General features: G+C 42.1%; 1 protein-coding gene and 1 non-coding gene across 3 annotated transcripts in view; one reads left to right on the top strand and one right to left on the bottom strand.

The window, feature by feature from the left end:
* The window catches only part of LOC122813979 (nuclear factor of activated T cells 2 interacting protein), a 270,404-nt gene that overhangs the window by 93,376 nt on the left and 157,580 nt on the right, over positions 1-19,448 (top strand). Inside the window, exon 1 of one of the 2 annotated variants that reach the window (XM_044086543.1) lies at positions 1,097-1,182. The exons of the other annotated variant lie outside the window; for it this stretch is intronic. Coding sequence (XP_043942478.1) covers positions 1,168-1,182 — 15 coding nt within the window. The 5' untranslated portion in view covers positions 1,097-1,167. Of the gene's footprint in view, positions 1-1,096; positions 1,183-19,448 lie in introns of those variants that run through there. 2 annotated transcript variants of the gene reach the window in all.
* LOC122814638 lies at positions 733-839 on the bottom strand. Its single transcript, XR_006366845.1, has one exon. It is a non-coding gene; the product is annotated as a U6 spliceosomal RNA (small nuclear RNA).

Below are 19,448 nucleotides of genomic sequence, written 5' to 3' on the forward strand. Positions count from 1 at the left end.
CTGTTACCAAGAGCCTGGCCTGGAGCAGTGCAGGTACGAAGCTGTTGGGATTAGCATTAGCACTTCCAAATCAGAAGTCAATTGACTCCTCAACAATAATTCTTATAGTGGAAAAAATTTCTTGCAGTGGAGGTAAGCATTTCATAAGAGATTTCACTTCATAAAATGCCCAATCCTAACCAATATATGTAATAAAGCACTCAATCTCGTTTATCCAAAAAGTATATATGATGGCACAGCACAAAGTAGGGCTGTCACCTATCCCCCTTAGAAAGAATAGCCGATATTTGGGCTCTTGTGTTCTGAAACAAAAATGCAAAAGTCCTGAGATTTGAATACAAAAAATTCTCAAGTTTTCTGTGATATTTGCAACAAACACAAATATTTTGCATCTAAAATATCTTAATATGATTAAAAAATAGAAGCAAGTTTATATTCAGCAATATTGAAACTTTTTGGCAACGCCCGGGATTCCAGTCATTTGCACTGATTCTGAGCACTGTCACACTTTTGACTTGGTATTTGGTAACCCTAGCACAAAGCTAAAAGTTTTGAAGAACCTTGCAGTTATGTCATGCACTAGGGTCTGAAGATCGTTCTGGTAAAGACATGTGAAGAAATTCACTAAAATTTTCAGAACTACGTCTTTCTGCTAACTCCTTTTCTTTAGGACAGCTAACTAAACCCGTAATTATTTTTTCCCAAGAACTAAATGTAATACTATAGGTGATGAAAAATATGGAACGCTTCACGAATTTGCGTGTCATCCTTGCGCAGGGGCCATGCTAATCTTCTCTGTATCGTTCCAATTTTAATATATGTGCTGCCGAAGCAAGCACAAATTGCATGGTTTCCAAAGCAAGTATATAAACCTTACTTTTCTAAATTTATTTCACTTGTGCAGATCATTTTCTTTTTTGTGTTACAGACAGCGCTGTATTAAATGAATACCTGTTTTCCGTTCTATGGAAGTACCATTCTGTTATTCCAGGAAAAAAAATAACCAACTCGTATATGGTATTACACCATGCATTATGGGTACAACCCTGTTATATGCAAATATTAATTGACTTTATGGAAAGGCTGAACTAAATGACGGACACACTAATTGGCCTATGAGACAATAGGAAGGCGGGTTTTTACAATGTCATAAGGGTTCAAGCTAAAATGGCGGCGGCGCAGGTGGGTGAGTTTATAATAGTGCAGTGAGCATGACTTGTCATTTTGAGCTGTTTTAGTAAGTGCTTTTTAAGAGGAGCTATTTCGCGTCTTCATGTAGGATTCTCCCCTTCGGGCGAAAGCATATGTCAGCGAATAGTGTAGTAACGTCTCTTGGGGAAAACCTGGAGCTTCTTCCTGATGGTTGCGCAGAGATAAGCTAAAGAAGTGGCATTGCTCAGAAATGTTTTCCCAAAAAAACAAGAGTGTTCTTGCTTTTATGTGAGTCGTGGATTATTGTGATTAACGTTCTTATAATAAACATTTTATTAAAAATCAGACTTTGTATAGCTTAAAGTATAACAACACCACACTTATCTTAATTCCTTTTTTGTGTCAGAATCGTTTTGTTGATTCACAAAATCCAAATAATTTTGGAAAATTGGAAACGTGTGAAATCTATGGAGACACGAGCTTTATGTGGAGTGATCCCGAGGTCTTGCTTGATTTGTCAGATGTATGTAAACATTCTGAGAATTCATGGGTTTGGTGACTGGATCTGTGAATGACAGACCCTCGCCCTGACTTTGGCCTAGATGATGATAGTGTAGTATCACTTTGTAATCTCTCGCTACTGATGTGCATCACTTTTTGGTATTTCTGTGCTAGAGAAGTGTGAGTGGTCTACCTTTTAGCTGTCTCTTTTTTTTTTTCAGGTCGTCCCAGATGTTCCCTTATTTCTAAAAGTTCAGTGTCCAAAAAAAAGTTCGGTAAATTGCTAAGGATCACCGTCTGTCATTTTAGGCGTTAGAGTTCAATACTTATTGTTTTGAAAAGGTCTGATGCAAAACCTGTTTCCATAGTACTTAAGTAAATGTACATGATTTTGGGATTTTGGCTCCCATCCATTATTTTTTGGCTTTGAAGTTTGTGTGTGGGGGATCTTACAAAAAAACATAACCTATGCACTTTAATCAAGCCTCATGTACCACTAAATTCTACTGTTAGTACCAGTGATGTAAAAACTGGGAGTAATGGGTGTTTAACTGTATTGTTAATGCCACAAGCCAATCTATCCTGTGAAGTGTGGAAAAAAAATAGAGTAAGAGAAATTATATGTTTTTAGTTGTTATGGACATTGTATATGTTTTTTTTTCTTGTTACTATACTGTTAAGTTATCGTGTTATTAAATTAATAAAAACATTTGGACTGGGTCATTGCCTTCACCCCTTAGGTTCATAGTTAGGTGCTAGGCTATCTGCCCTGGGGCCTATACAAGCCCAGCCAAAAAGGTACCCTGGCTTTTGCCACCCAAGAAAATTATTTTCCTGTGCCACTGTCGAGCAGAGCCGCAGAAGTGATCCCCGGGTGAATTTCCTATTTCCCATTTCCCATTCAATCATCAAGATTTTTCTTGAGTGCTAATGAGGATCTTTGTTTGATATAGATAGGTAGTTTATTCCAGAGTATGGGAAGTCTCAGGGACAGGAATCTATCCCTCCGGCATGTTCTGTTTATTGTGGTGACAAGGTTTAGGTCTCTAGAGCGTGTAGCTCGGACGGATTGGGATTTCTTTAAGTGGAGCATGTCCAACAGCTCTGGGTTTGATACAGCTTTGTATGTTAGGCAAAGATCACCTCTGAGTAGGCGATATGCGACGGAGTAAAGCTGGAGTTTTTTTGAGACTGTCTGTGTAGGGCATCTATTTGAGGCCAGTAATCTTCTTTGTTGAGGTATTTCTGCGGCCTTTCCAGTTGTAGATGTCTTGTGAGCTACATACCAAAAAGGGCGTTGTACTCCATAATAGGTCTAATGAGTGATGAGTAGAGGGGAGCAATGACCTCTTTTTTTTTCTGGATGAGAAACTTTTTGTGATGAGGTGTGCCACGTAGAAGGATTTCCTGACTACTGTGGCAATGTGATTATCAAATGAGAGACTACTGTCCACCTGGGTCCCAAGGTCTCTTATCACACTTTTGGTGTTAAGTATACTACTGCCTATGTTTTAGGTCATGGCTACAGAGTTTTTACCAAAGGGGGTGACTGTGCACGTTTTGGCATTGAGCTTGAGGCCATGGCTTTGACACTAGGCATCTGTCTCAGTGAGGCCCTTTTGTAGGATGTCCACATCGTTAGGAGTTTTGATTATGGCTCCTAGTTTGCAGTCATCTGCGAACTTCGTTAGCCAAAGACTTTCTGTGTTAGCCTGTACTTCAGAGAAGTAGATACCAAACAGGAGAGGACCCAGGCCTGAACCCTGTGGTAGTCCACTTGTCACTGGTCTGAAGTCGGATTTGGAGTCTGCTACATTCATAGTGTGGGTTCTGTCAGTGAGACAGTTGGCATCTCCATTTTGTGACATGGAGATTTATACCTAGTTTAGTGAGTTTATCTATAATTCCAGAGTGGGGGATGGTGTCGAAAGCCTTGGTGAGATCTCGATTGGTGAGATCTCGATAGGCTGTGCGAACCACCTTACCTTCGTCTATGGCTTTGGTCACTGCTTCAAAGAAGTCTATCAGGCTTAGGAGACATGATCTGTCTTTTACAAACCCGAACTGGGTGGGGTCCAGAGTTTGGAGATTACCACTGTCTTTGTAAGTTCCATGATGATACGTTCCATGGTCTTGCAGACCAGGCTCGTCAGGCTAATGGGGCAGTAGTTCCCGGGGTCCGTGGTGGAGTGGGATAACCGTCACTGTGCGCCATTCAGCAGGCACAAAGCCTGAGGTGAGGCTATGATTGAGCAGGGTACTTAGGTGGAGTGCCAGTTCGTTCTGTAGTTCATGTAAAACGCAGCCTGGGATGTTGTCTGGGCCCATGGATGCTGTGTTCTTGGCTTTGGAGAGTGCGGTTTTTACTTGTGCAGCCGTGATTACAGGAACTTTGCATTCTTCTAGTATAGAGATGGGCTCTTTAGGGAGTGAGGGGGGGTAAAGTTAGGGAGTGAGGGGGGTAGAGGGGGGTAAAGTTAGTACTGAACCTATCTGCCAGGATGTTGGCAATATCAGTTGGGTCTGTATATTTAGTGCCATTGTGCTGTAACTCTGAGCAGATCTGAGTGTTGCCATTTAGATTCTTGACATAGCTATAGAATGCTTTGTGGTTGTCTTTAGAATCAGTGGCGATTTTTGTTTTCATAACTAGCTTTGGAGGATTTTATCAGGGATTGCAGCTTATTACTGAGGCTGACCAGGGAGCTCCTCTACTCATGGGATTTTACTCTTTTGCAACAGTTTCTTCCTTCTGTTGTACAATTTGTTTATGGCAGGGGACCCCCAGATTGGCCTCCTTTTTTTGGAGGATAGCGTCTTGGTTCTGTTTGGGATAGCACGATCCATGCACTCGTGTAAGTGCTTATAAAGTACAACTGTGTAGGATTCAATAGTCGTAACTGTATTGTCCATCTGCATGGGTGTCGTGAAGTTCACCACTTCTGTCTTAAGTATAAAGTTGGTGTTGGAGACTTTTTTTTATCATGGTTTCCTTAATGGGGGGTGGGGGCAGGATATGGATATCTAGGGTAATTGGCTTATGGTCAGATCGGACCAATGAGGTGTTGACATCAGGTGTGGAACACCGGTCACTCATGTTGATATGACTAGATCTAGGATATTGTTGCCCCTGGCGGGGGTGTAGATAAGTTGATCCAGGGCATTGGAGCTTATGAATTCCAGAAAGTGTTGAGCAAAGGAGTTGGTACATGAGTAGTTTTCCCAGTTAATGGTGGGGTAGTTGAAATCGCCCATTATTAGGGTGTTTGGTTGGTTCCTAATATTTCCAGTACATCAAGAAAAGAGGAATGGGAATCCTGGGGCATGGTGGGGGATCTGTAGCAAGCTACAATTTGGATTGCAGTTTTGTCCAGAGTTGCACTTGGATAACCTCAGCTGCATTATGCTGAGCAACTAGCCTGGAGGTGTGGACATCCATAATGAATATGGACAGACCTCTGCCTTTGGTGTTCCGGTCCAGGTTACATGACCGAAAAGTGTGGTATGAGTTATAGCTTGGTAGTGCAGGGGTGCTCTCTGGAGCCTTGAACCAGGTCTCCGTCACTGCAAAGATATTTATGTTCTCCATTTTAAGGAGTGCCTCGAGTGAGTGCATTTTGAGATTTAGACTTCTAGCATTGAGTAGCATCACCCTCAGTTTTTGCTTGCCTGTTCCTGTTACGGTGGTGAATTTGTCATTTGAACCTTGCCTAAAAAAGGCACTATAGGGGTGGCAAGAACTTTAGCCAGTATCCGGAATCCCAGGGGTGACAGGTGCAGGCCATCTCTGGCAAAGCATCGTGCGTCTGTCGACCATGTCATCCTATGCAGACAGGTACTGGATCCCTTTAGAATGACAAGTTCCTATTAGGCAAGAAATCTGGACAAAGCCTAAACTAATGGGGGGCAAAGGCTCCAAAATAGGACAGATTTTAAACATTGCTCTTATAAACTTAAAGTTGGTAGAATAACAGGATTTGGTTTAGCATGTATTTTCTCAAAGATAGCAAGTCTGAAATTTAAATGTCTGTCATTATTTAGTGACTTCAGTGTCCACACAGTACAGTGACCCTGGCTGCATAAGAGTTGAATGGTTTTAGAAACACATTTTTGATGGGGAGGCTTGGGAAAATTTTTGCAGGTACCAAAAATTAAAATAAAATGGTGTGTGTGTGTGTGTGTGTGTAATATACACACACAATGCTGAAGAGTGTTTTTAAAGTTTTTCTGTATGGCACTACTGCACAGATCAGATTCTTTCTGTAGTCATTTAAATTAAGTAGAAGATGATGTTTTTGCGTCTAATTTTGCAGACCCCTTTAATGGTGTAGGAATATCTCGTAAGCAAAGTCAGATTCCCTAAAGTCCCATTATGCAACAATGGATTGTAGGTGACTTTGGTGTGTCTTAAAACTGCAGTCCCGAGTTATTTACAGACTTTATGCAAGTGTCTGTGTTGGTCTTCTCCTTTCACCACATGGTGATGACAGTAGGCAATAATTTAGCTGCAACTTTTTAAACTTATGCCTATCGCTATACTGTCTATGTAATAAGTACCTCCTGTGAGCTGTCCTTTGGCTGTTTCTAGTTACAGCCTTGCATTCCTAAACCAATAGTTTTGATGTATGTATGTGTATATATATATATATATATATATATATAATTTGTGTGTGTGTGTGTGTGGCGTCAAACAAAAAAACTTCTCCAAAGCTGATTACAGCCGATGGTATAAACAGGTTCATAGCCCCCTTCCCCTCTCTAGGAACTGGCAGCAATATCCAAAACTACACCAAAGCAGTATATGAGCATGTATATAGATGCATAGAATCAGGACTACCTGACACAACTAAATCATCCTCCACAAGGAAGAGTAAACCTGTCTGGTGGACATCTGCAATAAATAAACTCTGACAAAAGAAAAAAAACTGCTGTACAGGACCAAGAAGGACCAGGTGCCCAATTGGAAGCTCTCTCTCAGTAGCCTAAACAAGCAAATAAGAGCACTAGAGAAATCCTCCAAAGGAAACTTAGAGTCCAAATTGGTCACATCTACTAGAGACAGTCATAAGGCCTTCTTCACATATGTCCGTAATCTAAAAGGTACCACCCAGATCTGTTCAGAACTGGTGGTCAGGGACTGTAGATATAACAGACTTGCTGGCTGACAGATTCAGTGAAAATGTCACCCCTCTGCCCCCCCCCCCCCATCAGTTTATCAGGACATTCCCAGTACCTGCCCCCTTCCCCTTATATCTAAGGATCAGGTCATCACTGCTGTGTCAAAGACAAAAAAGCAACCTCCGTGGGACCCAGTAACATCCCAGGCTGCATCATACATTAACTCGGGCAGGAACTTGCAGCACCATTAGGCGCCCTGTTCAACCAAAGCCTGAGTACCGGCTTTGTCCCAGCTGAGTGGAGATCAACCACTGTCATCCATTTGCACAAAGATGGAGCGTCCACTGATCCAGAAAATTATAGACCCATCAGCCTAACTAGCCTGATCTGCAAGGCCATGGAATGGATTAACATGGACCTCATTAACAAGGACATTGGCAGTCTCCGAACACTCAATCCCACACAGTTTGGCTTCGTCAAGGGGAGGTCATGTCTGTTAAATTTAGTCGACTTTTTTGAGACTGTCACCAAAGCCATGGATGAGGTGAAGACTGTGCATACCACCTACCTTGACCTGGCCAGAGCCTTCAACACTGTTATCCACTCGGGCATAATAGATAAACTCGATGGGTAGCTAAATGGCTGACTGATGGAACCCACCTAGCTAGTCAAAATAGGGGAAGCCATGTCAAGCAGTAGACTCGTATCGATTGGTGTACCCCACGGGTTTGGTCTTGGGGTTTCTGTTATTTGGGATATAGTTTTTTGAGCTGCAGGCCAAAACCAGTGGGCTATGGTTGACCAAGTTTGCAGATGACTGCAAGCTGGGTGCGGTCATAAATTCCTCTAATGACATGGACATCTTGGAAGAGGGTCTTGCTCAAACAGATGACTGGTGCCAGAAACAAGGCCTCAAGCTGAATACAAAAAAATGCATCATCATCCCCTTTGGGGGGAGAGTGATGTCCCCACAAATTATTAACGTCCTAAGCATGTACTCAGTCGTGAGGGATTTTGGCACCCAGATGATAGCAACCTGACTACCATGTTGCTTTCATTGCATGGAAAGCATTCTACATGCCCACTTCATAAGTAAGGGTATCTCATCAAGGGGCAAGGAGATCATAACATCCCTGTACTCTTCCCTTATAAGGCCCATTATTGAGTACAACGTCCCATTCAGCATGTACCCCTCAAAGCACATGCAGCAGTTGGAGAGACCACAGTGGATCCTCACCAGTAGAATCCAGGACCTCAAAAAATCTACCATACACAGGCTAAAAGCCCTATCCCTCTACTCTCTTTCATACAGACTCCTCAGAGGTGACCTCTGTCTGGCATAGAAGGTGATCTCAGACCCTGCCTTGATGGGACTGCTGCATATCCAGAAGTCAAGCCCCACTTGAGTAACCCGCACACGTGGCCTCAACGTGGCCTATGACATCAATAGGACTTGGTGGGACAGATTTGTGTCCCAGAGAATCCCCATCTGTGGAATAAACTCCCCCTCCATGTCAAGCAGAGTACCTCTTTACCCCCTTTTAAGCACAACCTCAATAACTGGATGGGAAATGGAAAATACATCCCTGGGACTCTCTCTCCCATGTCCCTGCTGGACAGGGGCATCAGGTGCGGATTTGTCTATACATGGACTAAAATCTTGGCTAGCTTTATAAGGGCCTCCAGCCAGTAGTCTAGTAACTTCTATGAGCTACACGTTCTTTCCACCACTGTCTTTTATTTGTCTGTTGGTGAACCTGTGGGTGTGTGGTTCTAGTATTGCTGGATCTTTTGTACTTAAGGAAATGTAGGAGGTCAAGAACAACCAGATTTCTAATGGTACAATAAACAAGACTGAGATCTTGCCTACAAAGTCTATAAGACACTGAATAAAGGGATCCTCTATTGATAGCTCAGAGACTTCTCTTTTGGCTGTCAACTAAGTTCCTAGGACTTTGACTGTATTTCCATTTTAGAATGGTGTGTTGTCTATACACCAGAAGTGACACTAGTTTGAACATGGTTCTACTACACCAGGAGTTTACTAGGGCAAGCTCATTGGGGGGGGGGGGGGGGTTGAGCATCAGTGACACAGCCCCTGATTTTAGTCATTGCAAGCTTTGTTAGCTAGAGGTCTTGGCTGTCTGGAGATCTGAAAGGCCAAAAAAAGTGGTTCCAGTACTGTGCCATGAAGGAAACCATTGGTCACTTTCATGCTCTCTGATGAAGCATGTGCAACTCTTTTTCAGCCAGATTGCTATCCATCTTACCACATATAAGTAATTCAATAAAATACTTCTACTCCCTCTTTCTTTACCAGCTCTAACTCATCTCTTATGTCCTTCTCTGAGGGCTTTAGTTCACAACCTGACATACTCCTATGTATCTCCTTATTTTACCTCTTAGTGGTATCCTGTTGTAATTCTGCTTATTTAAAAAGTTTTTAGGCTTTGTTCTCAATGAAAATATCTTGTATTCTTTCTCACCTGGATACACCTATGTAATGGAGCTGTTTTTCTCCAGTTTGTTGCTAATATAGTTTTTTTTTTTTTTGCTTATTTTAGATTCAATTTAACATATTGGAAATTGAAGTAAGCTTTAACTATGTAATTTTGGAGCTTTTCTCCCCGGGCCTCTACTGAAAATGGACAGATATCCAGTTGGACTAGCCCGGTCAACAAGTGTAAAATAAAATAAATAAATAAACATATAAGTGTTTTTTTAAAGCTCTTAATTTCTGTATGATGTCAGTGTGGACAGTGGTATTGAAGGCCTTTGTCAGGTCAAGATACTGTGTGTGTAATGCTTTCAAAGAAGCTTACAACATTTCATAGACAGGATCTACCCTTTATGAAGTCTGCCTTGCATTAACATTTTTGTATTTTTCATTTTATTATGCCAAATGAAAACCTGCTAAACTCTGCATAGCTGATGTTCTTGTCTAAGCTGTTAATTAGCTTTTTCCAGTTATTAAAGGTTGCATCTACTGTTGTCTCCCCATTGTCCTGAAAAGTGAGTGGGTGAGGTGTTTTACATTCCTTTCAACCTGCCACTCTGGGTAAAGTAAACTGAGTGGCTGATGTTTTACAGAGATAGTTGTTGTCGCCCAGAATGACACTGGGATGTTTTGGTGTGAGGTTTTTGTACTGAGAGCAGTTGTAAGCATACCAGTATTGACAGATAAGCAGGATTCTTGAGCGCATCTGGTGTTTTTTATGGATGTATGGAGCTTGGCAATACATTTGTGCTACACAGTTGACTATTAAGAAGCTAATGGGTTTGGGTGGAAGTGAAATGGGGCATGTCCTTGTGTGTTTAGGGTGTGATGCATTTTTCTGGAGACTGGTGGTGTGTATAGCAATATCAGGTCTAGTCTGTCATAAACGTATTCTCAAGGCCAGCCTTTTTATTGATTACAGTATATCAGGGCTAGGCAGGGGACAGATCCTCAGGAGAACCTCGACAAGTTTGAGCTCTCAATTTCTGTTGTTTTTCCTGTGAACAGTCAATAAAATGTCAGACATGCATTTGATTAAAAAGAAATAGTGAGTGGGAGAGTCCTTCATTTTTCATCTGTATTTAACTAATTCCTACCTACGTGGTGGTACGGCGGTAGCGTTGTTGCCTCAGAGCAAGAGGTTCTCCCATTCGATTCTCGGCTGGGCTTGGGAGTGCCTTCTGTGTGGAGTCTACATGTCCTCCTCGCGGTTGGGTAGCGTTCAAAAGACATGGTGCGTAAATGGGTGTGCCTTCGTTGAAGGTTGAGCGTTGAGCTGGCACCTCAGCGTTTCGTAAAAAACAATCATTAGCGGACCGGAGTTCTGCTGTGGTGAACCCTTACCGGGAAAAGCTGAAAGACGAACAACAACATTTAACTAATTCCTACTTTGACACTGGAATGTCACCCCTGTAGCAGCCTAAGCCCTTTACTGGATTCCTGAACATTTTTCACAAATTGGGTTTTAGCTATGCTTTAGTGTTACACTGAATGTGTTAACAGTTTTTCTATTCCAGATTTTTCAACATTTCTTTTCCCTTAAGAAATCAGATTTGCTTCCCTTATGGTCAACTGCTTTAATCTCAACTGCACTCTGTGCTCAGTTTGCCTTATTTCTGGGAGCTCACCCAGACTGTCCATGTCAACAAACATAAAATAAATGTCTTATGAACAGCAAACACAATCTAAAAACTGCAAGCAGCAGTGTTGTGAAAAAAGCTTCTGTATAGTGATATAAAAAAGGCAATGCATTGATTAAAATGTATTTTAACAAAGAACATGTCAGAATTATATTTTTCTCAAAATTTTCCGCAAGCAACTTTTCATATCTTGGAAACTGTAAATCCAGTTGTAGATCGCCAGCAGTCACTTTCATTCAGCAAGACTTGAGCTTTCACATGGTCTCAAGAAATTTTATTCAGAGTGATTGGGTATGGAGATGTTTAAGAAGTGTGAAAAAAGTCTGTTTATATAATTGGGTGTAAAACTGCATCTCAAGTTGCGCAGTTACAGTACAAAATTGTCCGTGGCAGTTGTCATTAGGATCAAGGTCATCTGATGTATATTGCAGTAGTGTACAAGTCACTTGATTTTGGAAATACTGTATATATTCATAATTGCTGGCAAACAGCATAATTTCCAGTAGTATGTAGTATACATGGACAGTGCCCACATGACTTATCTCACTCTTATTAAAATGTAAATACTAAGTGACAATAGTAGGTAGTGTACTTGCGTATTATCGTAACCAGAATTTCGCACCAACAGCGGTTGCTTCCCGATCCGGAAATATGTTCGTTAATGTGGTTGAAATGGAATACATTGTGTGTTCTTTACCAAGACAGGTTGTTTTCCGGAGGTCTATCAACACAAACTACAAAACATACTGTTGTTTCTTCATGCTCTTTACTGGCAGCATGTCGCTTCTTGCAAGGCTGCCCACTGAATGTTCTTTGTCAGCCAGTACTGTCAAATAACGGTCATACATAGAGTTGGGAATCGCTGCTGGGAGTGTGGAAGTTATAAGCTGTTATGTGCTTATTGGGTACAATTAGTTTGTCCTAAATTTCTGAAGGTAAACAAGCTTGAAAATCTGATTCCTGCTTTGTGTGCTTTACAATTGGTTGGACTGCTGCAGAAAAGAAAACGCGTAGACCTGCAAATTCTGGATTGACTGCTGTACTGCAGAAATGATTATTTTAAGTGTTAGGCTATAATTTTCAAAAGAAAAACATCCAGTGTCATGTATGTTAATAGTCGTAGGGTCATTTTGTTGCTTACATGTTACTCTTCCATGTGCTGCTTTTAGTGTGAATGAGTTAATCGCACCAACCTTATGTTGTAATATTTTTTTTTTTTTTTTTTTTTGCTATCACAGGCTATACTGTTTAGACATTTTTATTGCACAGTTGATCTGTTCCTCCCAACCCAGCTGGAAATAGCTGCCCACATCATCCTGTGGGGATGGATCCCCACTTTTAAGTCAGTATTAGCCTTTCAGTGACCACATTTATTGCTGCAGTGGTAGTGGGATTAGAACACTAGATAACCATTGGCTATGGCTAGCAAAGAGTCTTGCTCAAGCTATCTGTGTTTTGTTTACTACATACAGACCTCATTTGCTTTTCTGCAGGCTCAGTGCCATCTCACAGTAAGATATTTTCATTAGGCTCTGCTAATCCTGGGTCTGGCCTTTTAGTCTTTAGAGAATGCTACTACATTTGGTTGGCCTCCAGTGCTGTTGTGTGATTTTATGCAGCTGAATGACCTTGGGAGTTTGAGCATCTTCAAAAAATAAGCTGTCAGGTTTGCTGATAGTGATTTTCAAAGAATTTGTTTTCTGGTATTGGATCTCTTGAGTATCATTCGTAGACTTATCACTATCCTCCATATATTATTGGGACAAAAGAGCTAGTCCTAGCCTGCTGAATCCTACTTCTGCTGGCCAGCTCTTTAGCTGCTGGGTTTCTGCTCAAACCCAGGCCACTTATGTAAGAGGAACCACAGGCTCTGGGCTGAAAAAGGTGGCATGTTTTGTAGCACCTCCTTGGGCAACATAATAAGTGCCTCTGCTACATATCTGCTGTTTTCCTCATTATGGCTAGCTGATGGTGGTAATGATGAAATACAGGGCTGTGTATTCTGAAGAAAAGGAATACAGAAGGATTGTATTCACTTTTAGAGTAAGGAGATTACCTGTTTGTAAAGAGGGGAAATAGTGGGGGAAGTCCAAAGCAGAGTGAGAGAATGTTAAGGTAGGATTTCAGTCATGCAAGAGAGACCAGTGTTGGCAATAGCTGCTTGACCAGCTGTAGGTTCAGAATGAGGAGGTGTAACAATTGTAGCAAACCGCGTATCAGCCCATGAAGTTTGCTGCTGAATTTCACCCTGGAAAGAGCTTTTTTTTTTCCTTCTATTGGCTACCTTATGTTCTGAGTTGAGAAGTTGTGATGCAAAACAATAAGTCCTGACTGCAGTACTAGTTGGTGGGGTTTGAATATCTGTCCCAAAGCAGTGGAGAAGGGGGAGTAGGAGTATGGTGGCCAGTGCTCTTTTACCGTGTGAAGAGGTAGGGACGTTGGTCTTGAACTCCTTTTCTTTAGAGATGAGCCATACCAGAGCATCCCCTCCTAACAAGTTGATTTGGGATCCGTCCACATGTATACTCCCTCTTCCTAACAAGTTGATTTGGGATCCGTCCACATGTATACTCCCTCTTGTAAGCTTGATGGTGGCCCCCGTCTTGAAAGTTAAGCTGCCCGGCGTTGCAGTAGGATGAGATTCACTATTTGTTGGTGACCATCACCATACAGTGAAGATCTGATGTTATCTAGTCCCCATTCCTCACGTTAGGATCTTAAATCCAATATCTGATCTGAGCCAGCATACTCAGAACACAGCTTAGCTCAAGCTCCTCCCCTCCCATAATGCTCTGCTGCCCTACACTCCCTCAAATCTCATTTGGCACCCAGTCAGTCAGACGCAGATTGCTCAGCTCATTTTGTAATTTTTCTTAAATTTTGTGTATATTTCTGAGTCGTAGAGTTAGTAGGTAGTTATCCCTTCTTAGATAACCCCTCCCAGTCGATTCGTACCTTTTGTCCCTTTCTTGGGGTTTTGTGTCTCGGCCTAGTTACTGTGGTGTGTAAGTAGTGTTAGCTCGATTTAAGTTGTTCTTTTGCTTGAGTGTTTCGGACGGTCTTATCGGGTTTTGGAACTTTGGCTTGTTTTTTTTTTTACTTCGGTGAGGTTGTTTCCCGGTTCGGTTATGTCAGATAAACCTTTGGGCTTTAAAAGGTGCTCCTCTTGTGGGTGGAAAGTGCCTATTTCTGACTCGCATGAGGAGTGCCTCTACTGTCTCGGCGGCAACCACCTCGAGATGGAATGCAGCATTTGTGCCCCTTTCAACCCGAGGGCTTTTTTTCGACTGTCGCAACAAGCTCCTTATTAAAGGCATGGTCAAAGGAGGCCCCTTGGTCACTGGTTCCCTGGCCAAAGCAGGCTCTTTTGGGACTATAAAGAAGCTTTCTGTGGAGGAGGCCCTGACCAAGCATCCCAGGCTGTCTGATCCTAGGTTTTCGGATCTGGCTCCAGCCAGGGCAGTTTCTGATCAGTGATCTTCAGGTTCCAAATTGTCCAGGGAGTCCACTCCTGGTTCCAAGGGTTCGGACCCGAAGCCCTTTGATCCAGGATCTTTGCTTTCCTCTCCCGGATCCAAGGATTTTGACTTCAGACCTTCGGAAATGAGGATAGGCACCGTACGTACGGATCCGACCCTTTCGGATCCAAGGAATTCGAGAAGTGATATTTCGGATTCTTTGAGTTCAGTTCAGATTCGGTTGGATCCAAGAGTCGTGTCAGAGCTGATTGTAGTGGAGGAGCTCCCTTTGGATCCATTGCCTTCAAAGCAGGTTCTGTCTTCTCCGAGTAGGTCTTGTTCTAGGGAGCGCAAGAGACTACATTCGGGCTCCAGGCGTGACTCTCCCAGTAGGTCCTCCCATCTCCTCCCGATCTTCCAGGAGTGCCCTCCCTATGGATATTGACAGGATGATGTGGGCCTTTCTGAAAGCTCAGATGGAGTTGGGGCTGCTGGCTTCTCCCACTCCCCCTTTGATCGCTCCTCATCCGATCAGTGACATAGATTCTCAGGGACTGTTGAGCGGAGGCTAGGGGAGCTCTGGGGCCCAGTTTTGTTCCTTCCCTGATGGGATCGGTGGTTAGTACTGTTTCTGTTTCCCCAGAACAGACCATCTGGTCGGTCAGGCCTGTTGAGCTGGGATTTATGGGGTTGGATTTGGGCCTGGGCTTTTCAAACTGGTATCTTCCTTTAGGTGCCTTGGCCTTCGACAGCTCTGGTCCGATGGAGTGGCGGGCCTGGGGGTGGGGTCCACCTTCTCTTCTGCTGGGGTTGTATCGATGGGAGAGGGGGTGGAACCTCTTCTAGTCCTTCTGCCTTCTGGGCTGCCAAAAGATCTTTCTCTGCTATCAGAGCTGCTTCTCTCGCACATGGTCATCCTATCCAACCCCAGTGTCTGAGCGGCTTGTGTCATCCTTCTGCTCACAGTCCGACTTAGCTTCCAGGGGGATGCCCCCCTCCGCAGGGGCCCCCTCCTCTTCGGAGTCTTCTCCGCCACCCCTGGCAGAGGAACTTTCCAGGAAGAGGACTTGTAAGAAGAAGTACCTTGACTCCCCTGTCGAGCCCCTTACCGAGGATATAGATGCTGATGAGGGGGATGGGTCCCCGAGATCTCCTTTGGAGAAATACTAGAGATCCTCAAGGCCAAAGGCGGTTGGTCTACACCAACCCCATCCTCTGAGAAAGCTGTATTTCTGGAGGCTTTTGGAAAGCGGGTGTTCGCCTTGGCTGTTTTTAGTCTGCGAGCATTAAATTATCTTGCACATTTCACTCATCTTCAGAGGGATTTCATAAAAGAGCTATCTACTTCCCTCTCTGGGTCCTTGTCTGAGGAGGAATTAAAAGCAGTTTCTCCAAAGCTGTCAACCCTTCATTCGGTTGCCAGTTCATCCTTGAGGCTAATTTCCAATGCTGCGGAAGGGTCCTTACAGGTGACGGGCTCGGGTATTGCAGTTAGGCGTCATGCCTGGCTCCGTTTGAGTGGCTTTGCAGAGGCTTTCAAGACTTCTTTTGTTAACGCCCCCTTTGATGGTTCCACACTCTTTGGTCTCACTGTGAAAGAGACTTTGACCCGCAATGAACAGGAAGGGAAGTCCTTGTTAGCCATTGTGATCAGGTTTTCTGCCCCTCAGAGCTCCTTTTCTAAGACCCAGAAGGGGAGTAAGAAAATGTGGTTAAGGAAGGCACAGTCGTCCTTTCAAGATGCTCAGGAGGATTCCTCTTCCAGGGGACGGGGGAGAGGTTTCAATGGTAGACGTCATGCTTCAGGTTGAACAGTGTGAACTGGGTGCAGCCTTAGTGTTTTTTTTTTTCCATTTGTTAATTCTGAGTGTGCTGCTCCAGTGACCCTTTCCAGGAACAGTCTATGCCAGAGAGGCAAAAGAACAAAAAAATTCATGCTACAAAGCAGAAGTGCAATTTAATAATTTAAGTAATAACACAATACAGCAGTTCCCAAAGAAAAAAAGCTTCTGTTGTAGAAGACGGTTCAACAATGATTCATCAGAGCACTAACTTCTAATAACGGGAGTGAAGTATATACAGCATAGTACAAGAATGCACGGAGCTGCAGTTTATAAAAACATGAAATAAATTAACAGTATTTATTGCATATGAAATAAAGAACCTAATTCTGTGTAGAATTTTTATTGAAATCCTCTATAGATGAGGCAGTAGTTGACTGCTTGGAGTGTAATAAGAAACATTAATACTCGTGGGTTAAAATGCTCATAAGTAGAGAAAAACATTGTGAAAATTAGAGCCTTTTACTTGGGCATGGTGATGTAGTTGTAGATACAGACCTGATAAATGTTTTCCTGTATCATTTTTATGAATGTCATCAGGTTAGTCTTAATTCTTTCTCTTTCACTCTTTAAGACAACAGGTAATGCCTTCATAGTATTAATAGTGAAAGATTAAATTTTGTAATGCTTTTGAACTGTCTGGTCACTACACACTTACTACTAGAATGGGTTACTTTGTGTGTGTGTTTAATATTTGTACTTGTATATGTCTTTGCTGCTATGTAAACAACAGCTTTCGTAATCTGGTTGCTACTGTACTGGGCAAGTTGCATCTGAGATCATTCTTGCTGCTAGGAGTAAGATTCCGACAGTCTTCATCTGCTTAATACAAGACATTAAGCTAGTCGCCCCTGGAACATGCAGTTTTTGACCTGGTTGTAGCAGAGATCTTGTGAAAGTGTTTGAGTGTGGTTATCTGAGGAATATTGACTGACCTTATTTGGATGAGTATCCCAGGGACGTAGTGTCTGTAATTGCTATATGTGGTAGAAAGTCTTGGTCATAAGGGCCCTCTGTTCTTACATTTTAGAAATCTTTAGCTGGCTGACATGCTAGGATTTCTGTGGTTAGCAGATATCTGTGTACTGTGATGCTGCCTGTTTGTGGAGTTAAAGGAGGTGCCTCCAAAGGTCGAGCATAGAATACCTTCTGAGCAGTCTCTCTCTGTTGGTATGGTGTGTAATGTACACCAGTCCTGCCAAATGTTGCATGATTTATGCTTCCCATAATTTAGTTTTCCAAAAGAGTACATTTGTAAAGCCAGTTTTACAAGGCATCCTTTGGCACATGAAAATATTCTGCAGAACTTAATCTTCTAAGTAAAGGTTCATCTTTTGTTCTACATTGTAATGGCTGAAATGCAGCTATGAATGTAGACGGTGAAAAGGTGCAGCACAAAAGAATATGGCACAGACACATGAAATGTTAAATTAGTTATTGCCCGATGAACTGCAGTTAAAGCACACCACTGTTATGGCAGGCACAGACTGAGGTCTCTAGGTATGCAGAGGCATGTTAGGGTAAGCGTGTGGCTTGGTCCAGGCACTTTGTCAAATTATGATCTCCTAGCCAAATTTAAAATACAAAGAAATGGAATGTTCAGTTTACAAAATCACCTGCTTGAGTCCCCATCCTCATTGTGCAGCTGGCAAGTTAATCTCTTAAGATTCTTCCCCTTTCACCTTCATCAGGCCTGCAGTTTAAACAGCCTGCTCAAAGTGAAGGGACTGTAATGGGTTCTAACACATTCCAGTCTTTCTGGTTACAGTTTATGATTAATGACAGTGTTAACCAAGTTGGTGTAAAATACAAGACTGCAGGCTCTTATGCAGTTTGTTTCCCTTATATTCTTGTCTGTATTCCCCACCCCAGAAATGCAGCCGCATATAACCATCAGCATCTTCCCAGTTATCTTAGAAACCTTCCATTCAGGAACCTGCAATCCGATAGAAAAACAGAAGGAATACAATTAGTCTGCTAGTATAATTGTAGAAAATATTAGCATTCATAATGATTATTAATAAAGAAAATACTGACTGAAAAAGATAACATTTCAAATTTGTAAAAAAAAAAAAAAAAAAAGCTATTCTCAAAGTGAAGAGATGTTCAGATAAAAATGATTTTTTAAAATCTTTACCTGTGAGTTTTCAGGAAGCATTGCTAGACAGTTTTAAATAAAAGTACATGTTCTAACAGAAGCTGTAGTCTTGTTTGTTTTTTTTTTTATTTTTTTAAACAGTGTATCTTTTTTCCCAATAGTATGTCTAAAGATTGCTACATCTGTTCACATTTGAGGATCTCTCTTGCACACTGCACAGTCCATTTTAACTGGCATATAATCCAGTAAAGTTTTACTCTTGAAACAAAACTATATGTGCAGTTGATCAGATAATGCAAATTTCTTGTTTCCTACACTGCTGCCTTGAGTTTCAGTAAAAGAGGCAAAATAAAGTTCTTTAGAATCTTAATAAATTATTTTAAAAATATATGATAAAATGTTATCTTATATCTGAACAGTGTTCAAATTACAAATGTAGCAAATCCTGTTGCCTGAAGACAGTGTAAGGTGTATGGTAGGTATAAAAGTACGCCTCAAACTAAGCACTGTGACAGTGTTCATTGTGCTTGTCCATTTCTAGGAAAATCAAAATCCAGTCAGACAAATCCCATTCCTACTCTACTTAAGTAGGATAGAGGTGCCGTTATAAAGCCAGAAAGCTTTATTGCCCCCTTCTGAAGTGGGCATCATAATTCCATTCATAGAAGTCTTAAAAAGCCTAGGTGGCTAGCATTCCCCGCATGACCCCTTCAGGGATGCTCACTTCACAACCTAGTGGTCTGGTTTCTGTTTTCTTACGCCTGGTGCTCACTTCATATCAAGACCTTAATACCTTGGTGAAACTACGACTGTGTAAGGTAACTAATCTTTTAGCAGATCTTTAAGGAGAGGGCAAAGTAACAGAAAATCATAACATCTGTGTTTACCCACTCAATTCTCTGGCCAAATTTTGTTCAGTGATCCCAGTGCTTATGTGCCAACAATGATCATACCTGTGAAGGTAATGACAAATTGTCAAGGTATGCCCAAGCAATGCAATGCACACTCTGTTGTGCAAGGAATGTTCCAGCAATGCCACCCTCTGTCAATTGTACAAAGCAAATCCCAGCTATGCCATGCTCTCTCATCTGATCATTGAGCTGGTAACAAGCCTTAAATGGTCATGTTAGCCAAATTCCAACT

Source organism: Protopterus annectens, chromosome 10.part0, assembly GCF_019279795.1.
Source record: "Protopterus annectens isolate FY-2018-M chromosome 10.part0, PAN1.0, whole genome shotgun sequence".
NCBI classification, from domain to species: Eukaryota; Metazoa; Chordata; order Ceratodontiformes; family Protopteridae; genus Protopterus; species Protopterus annectens.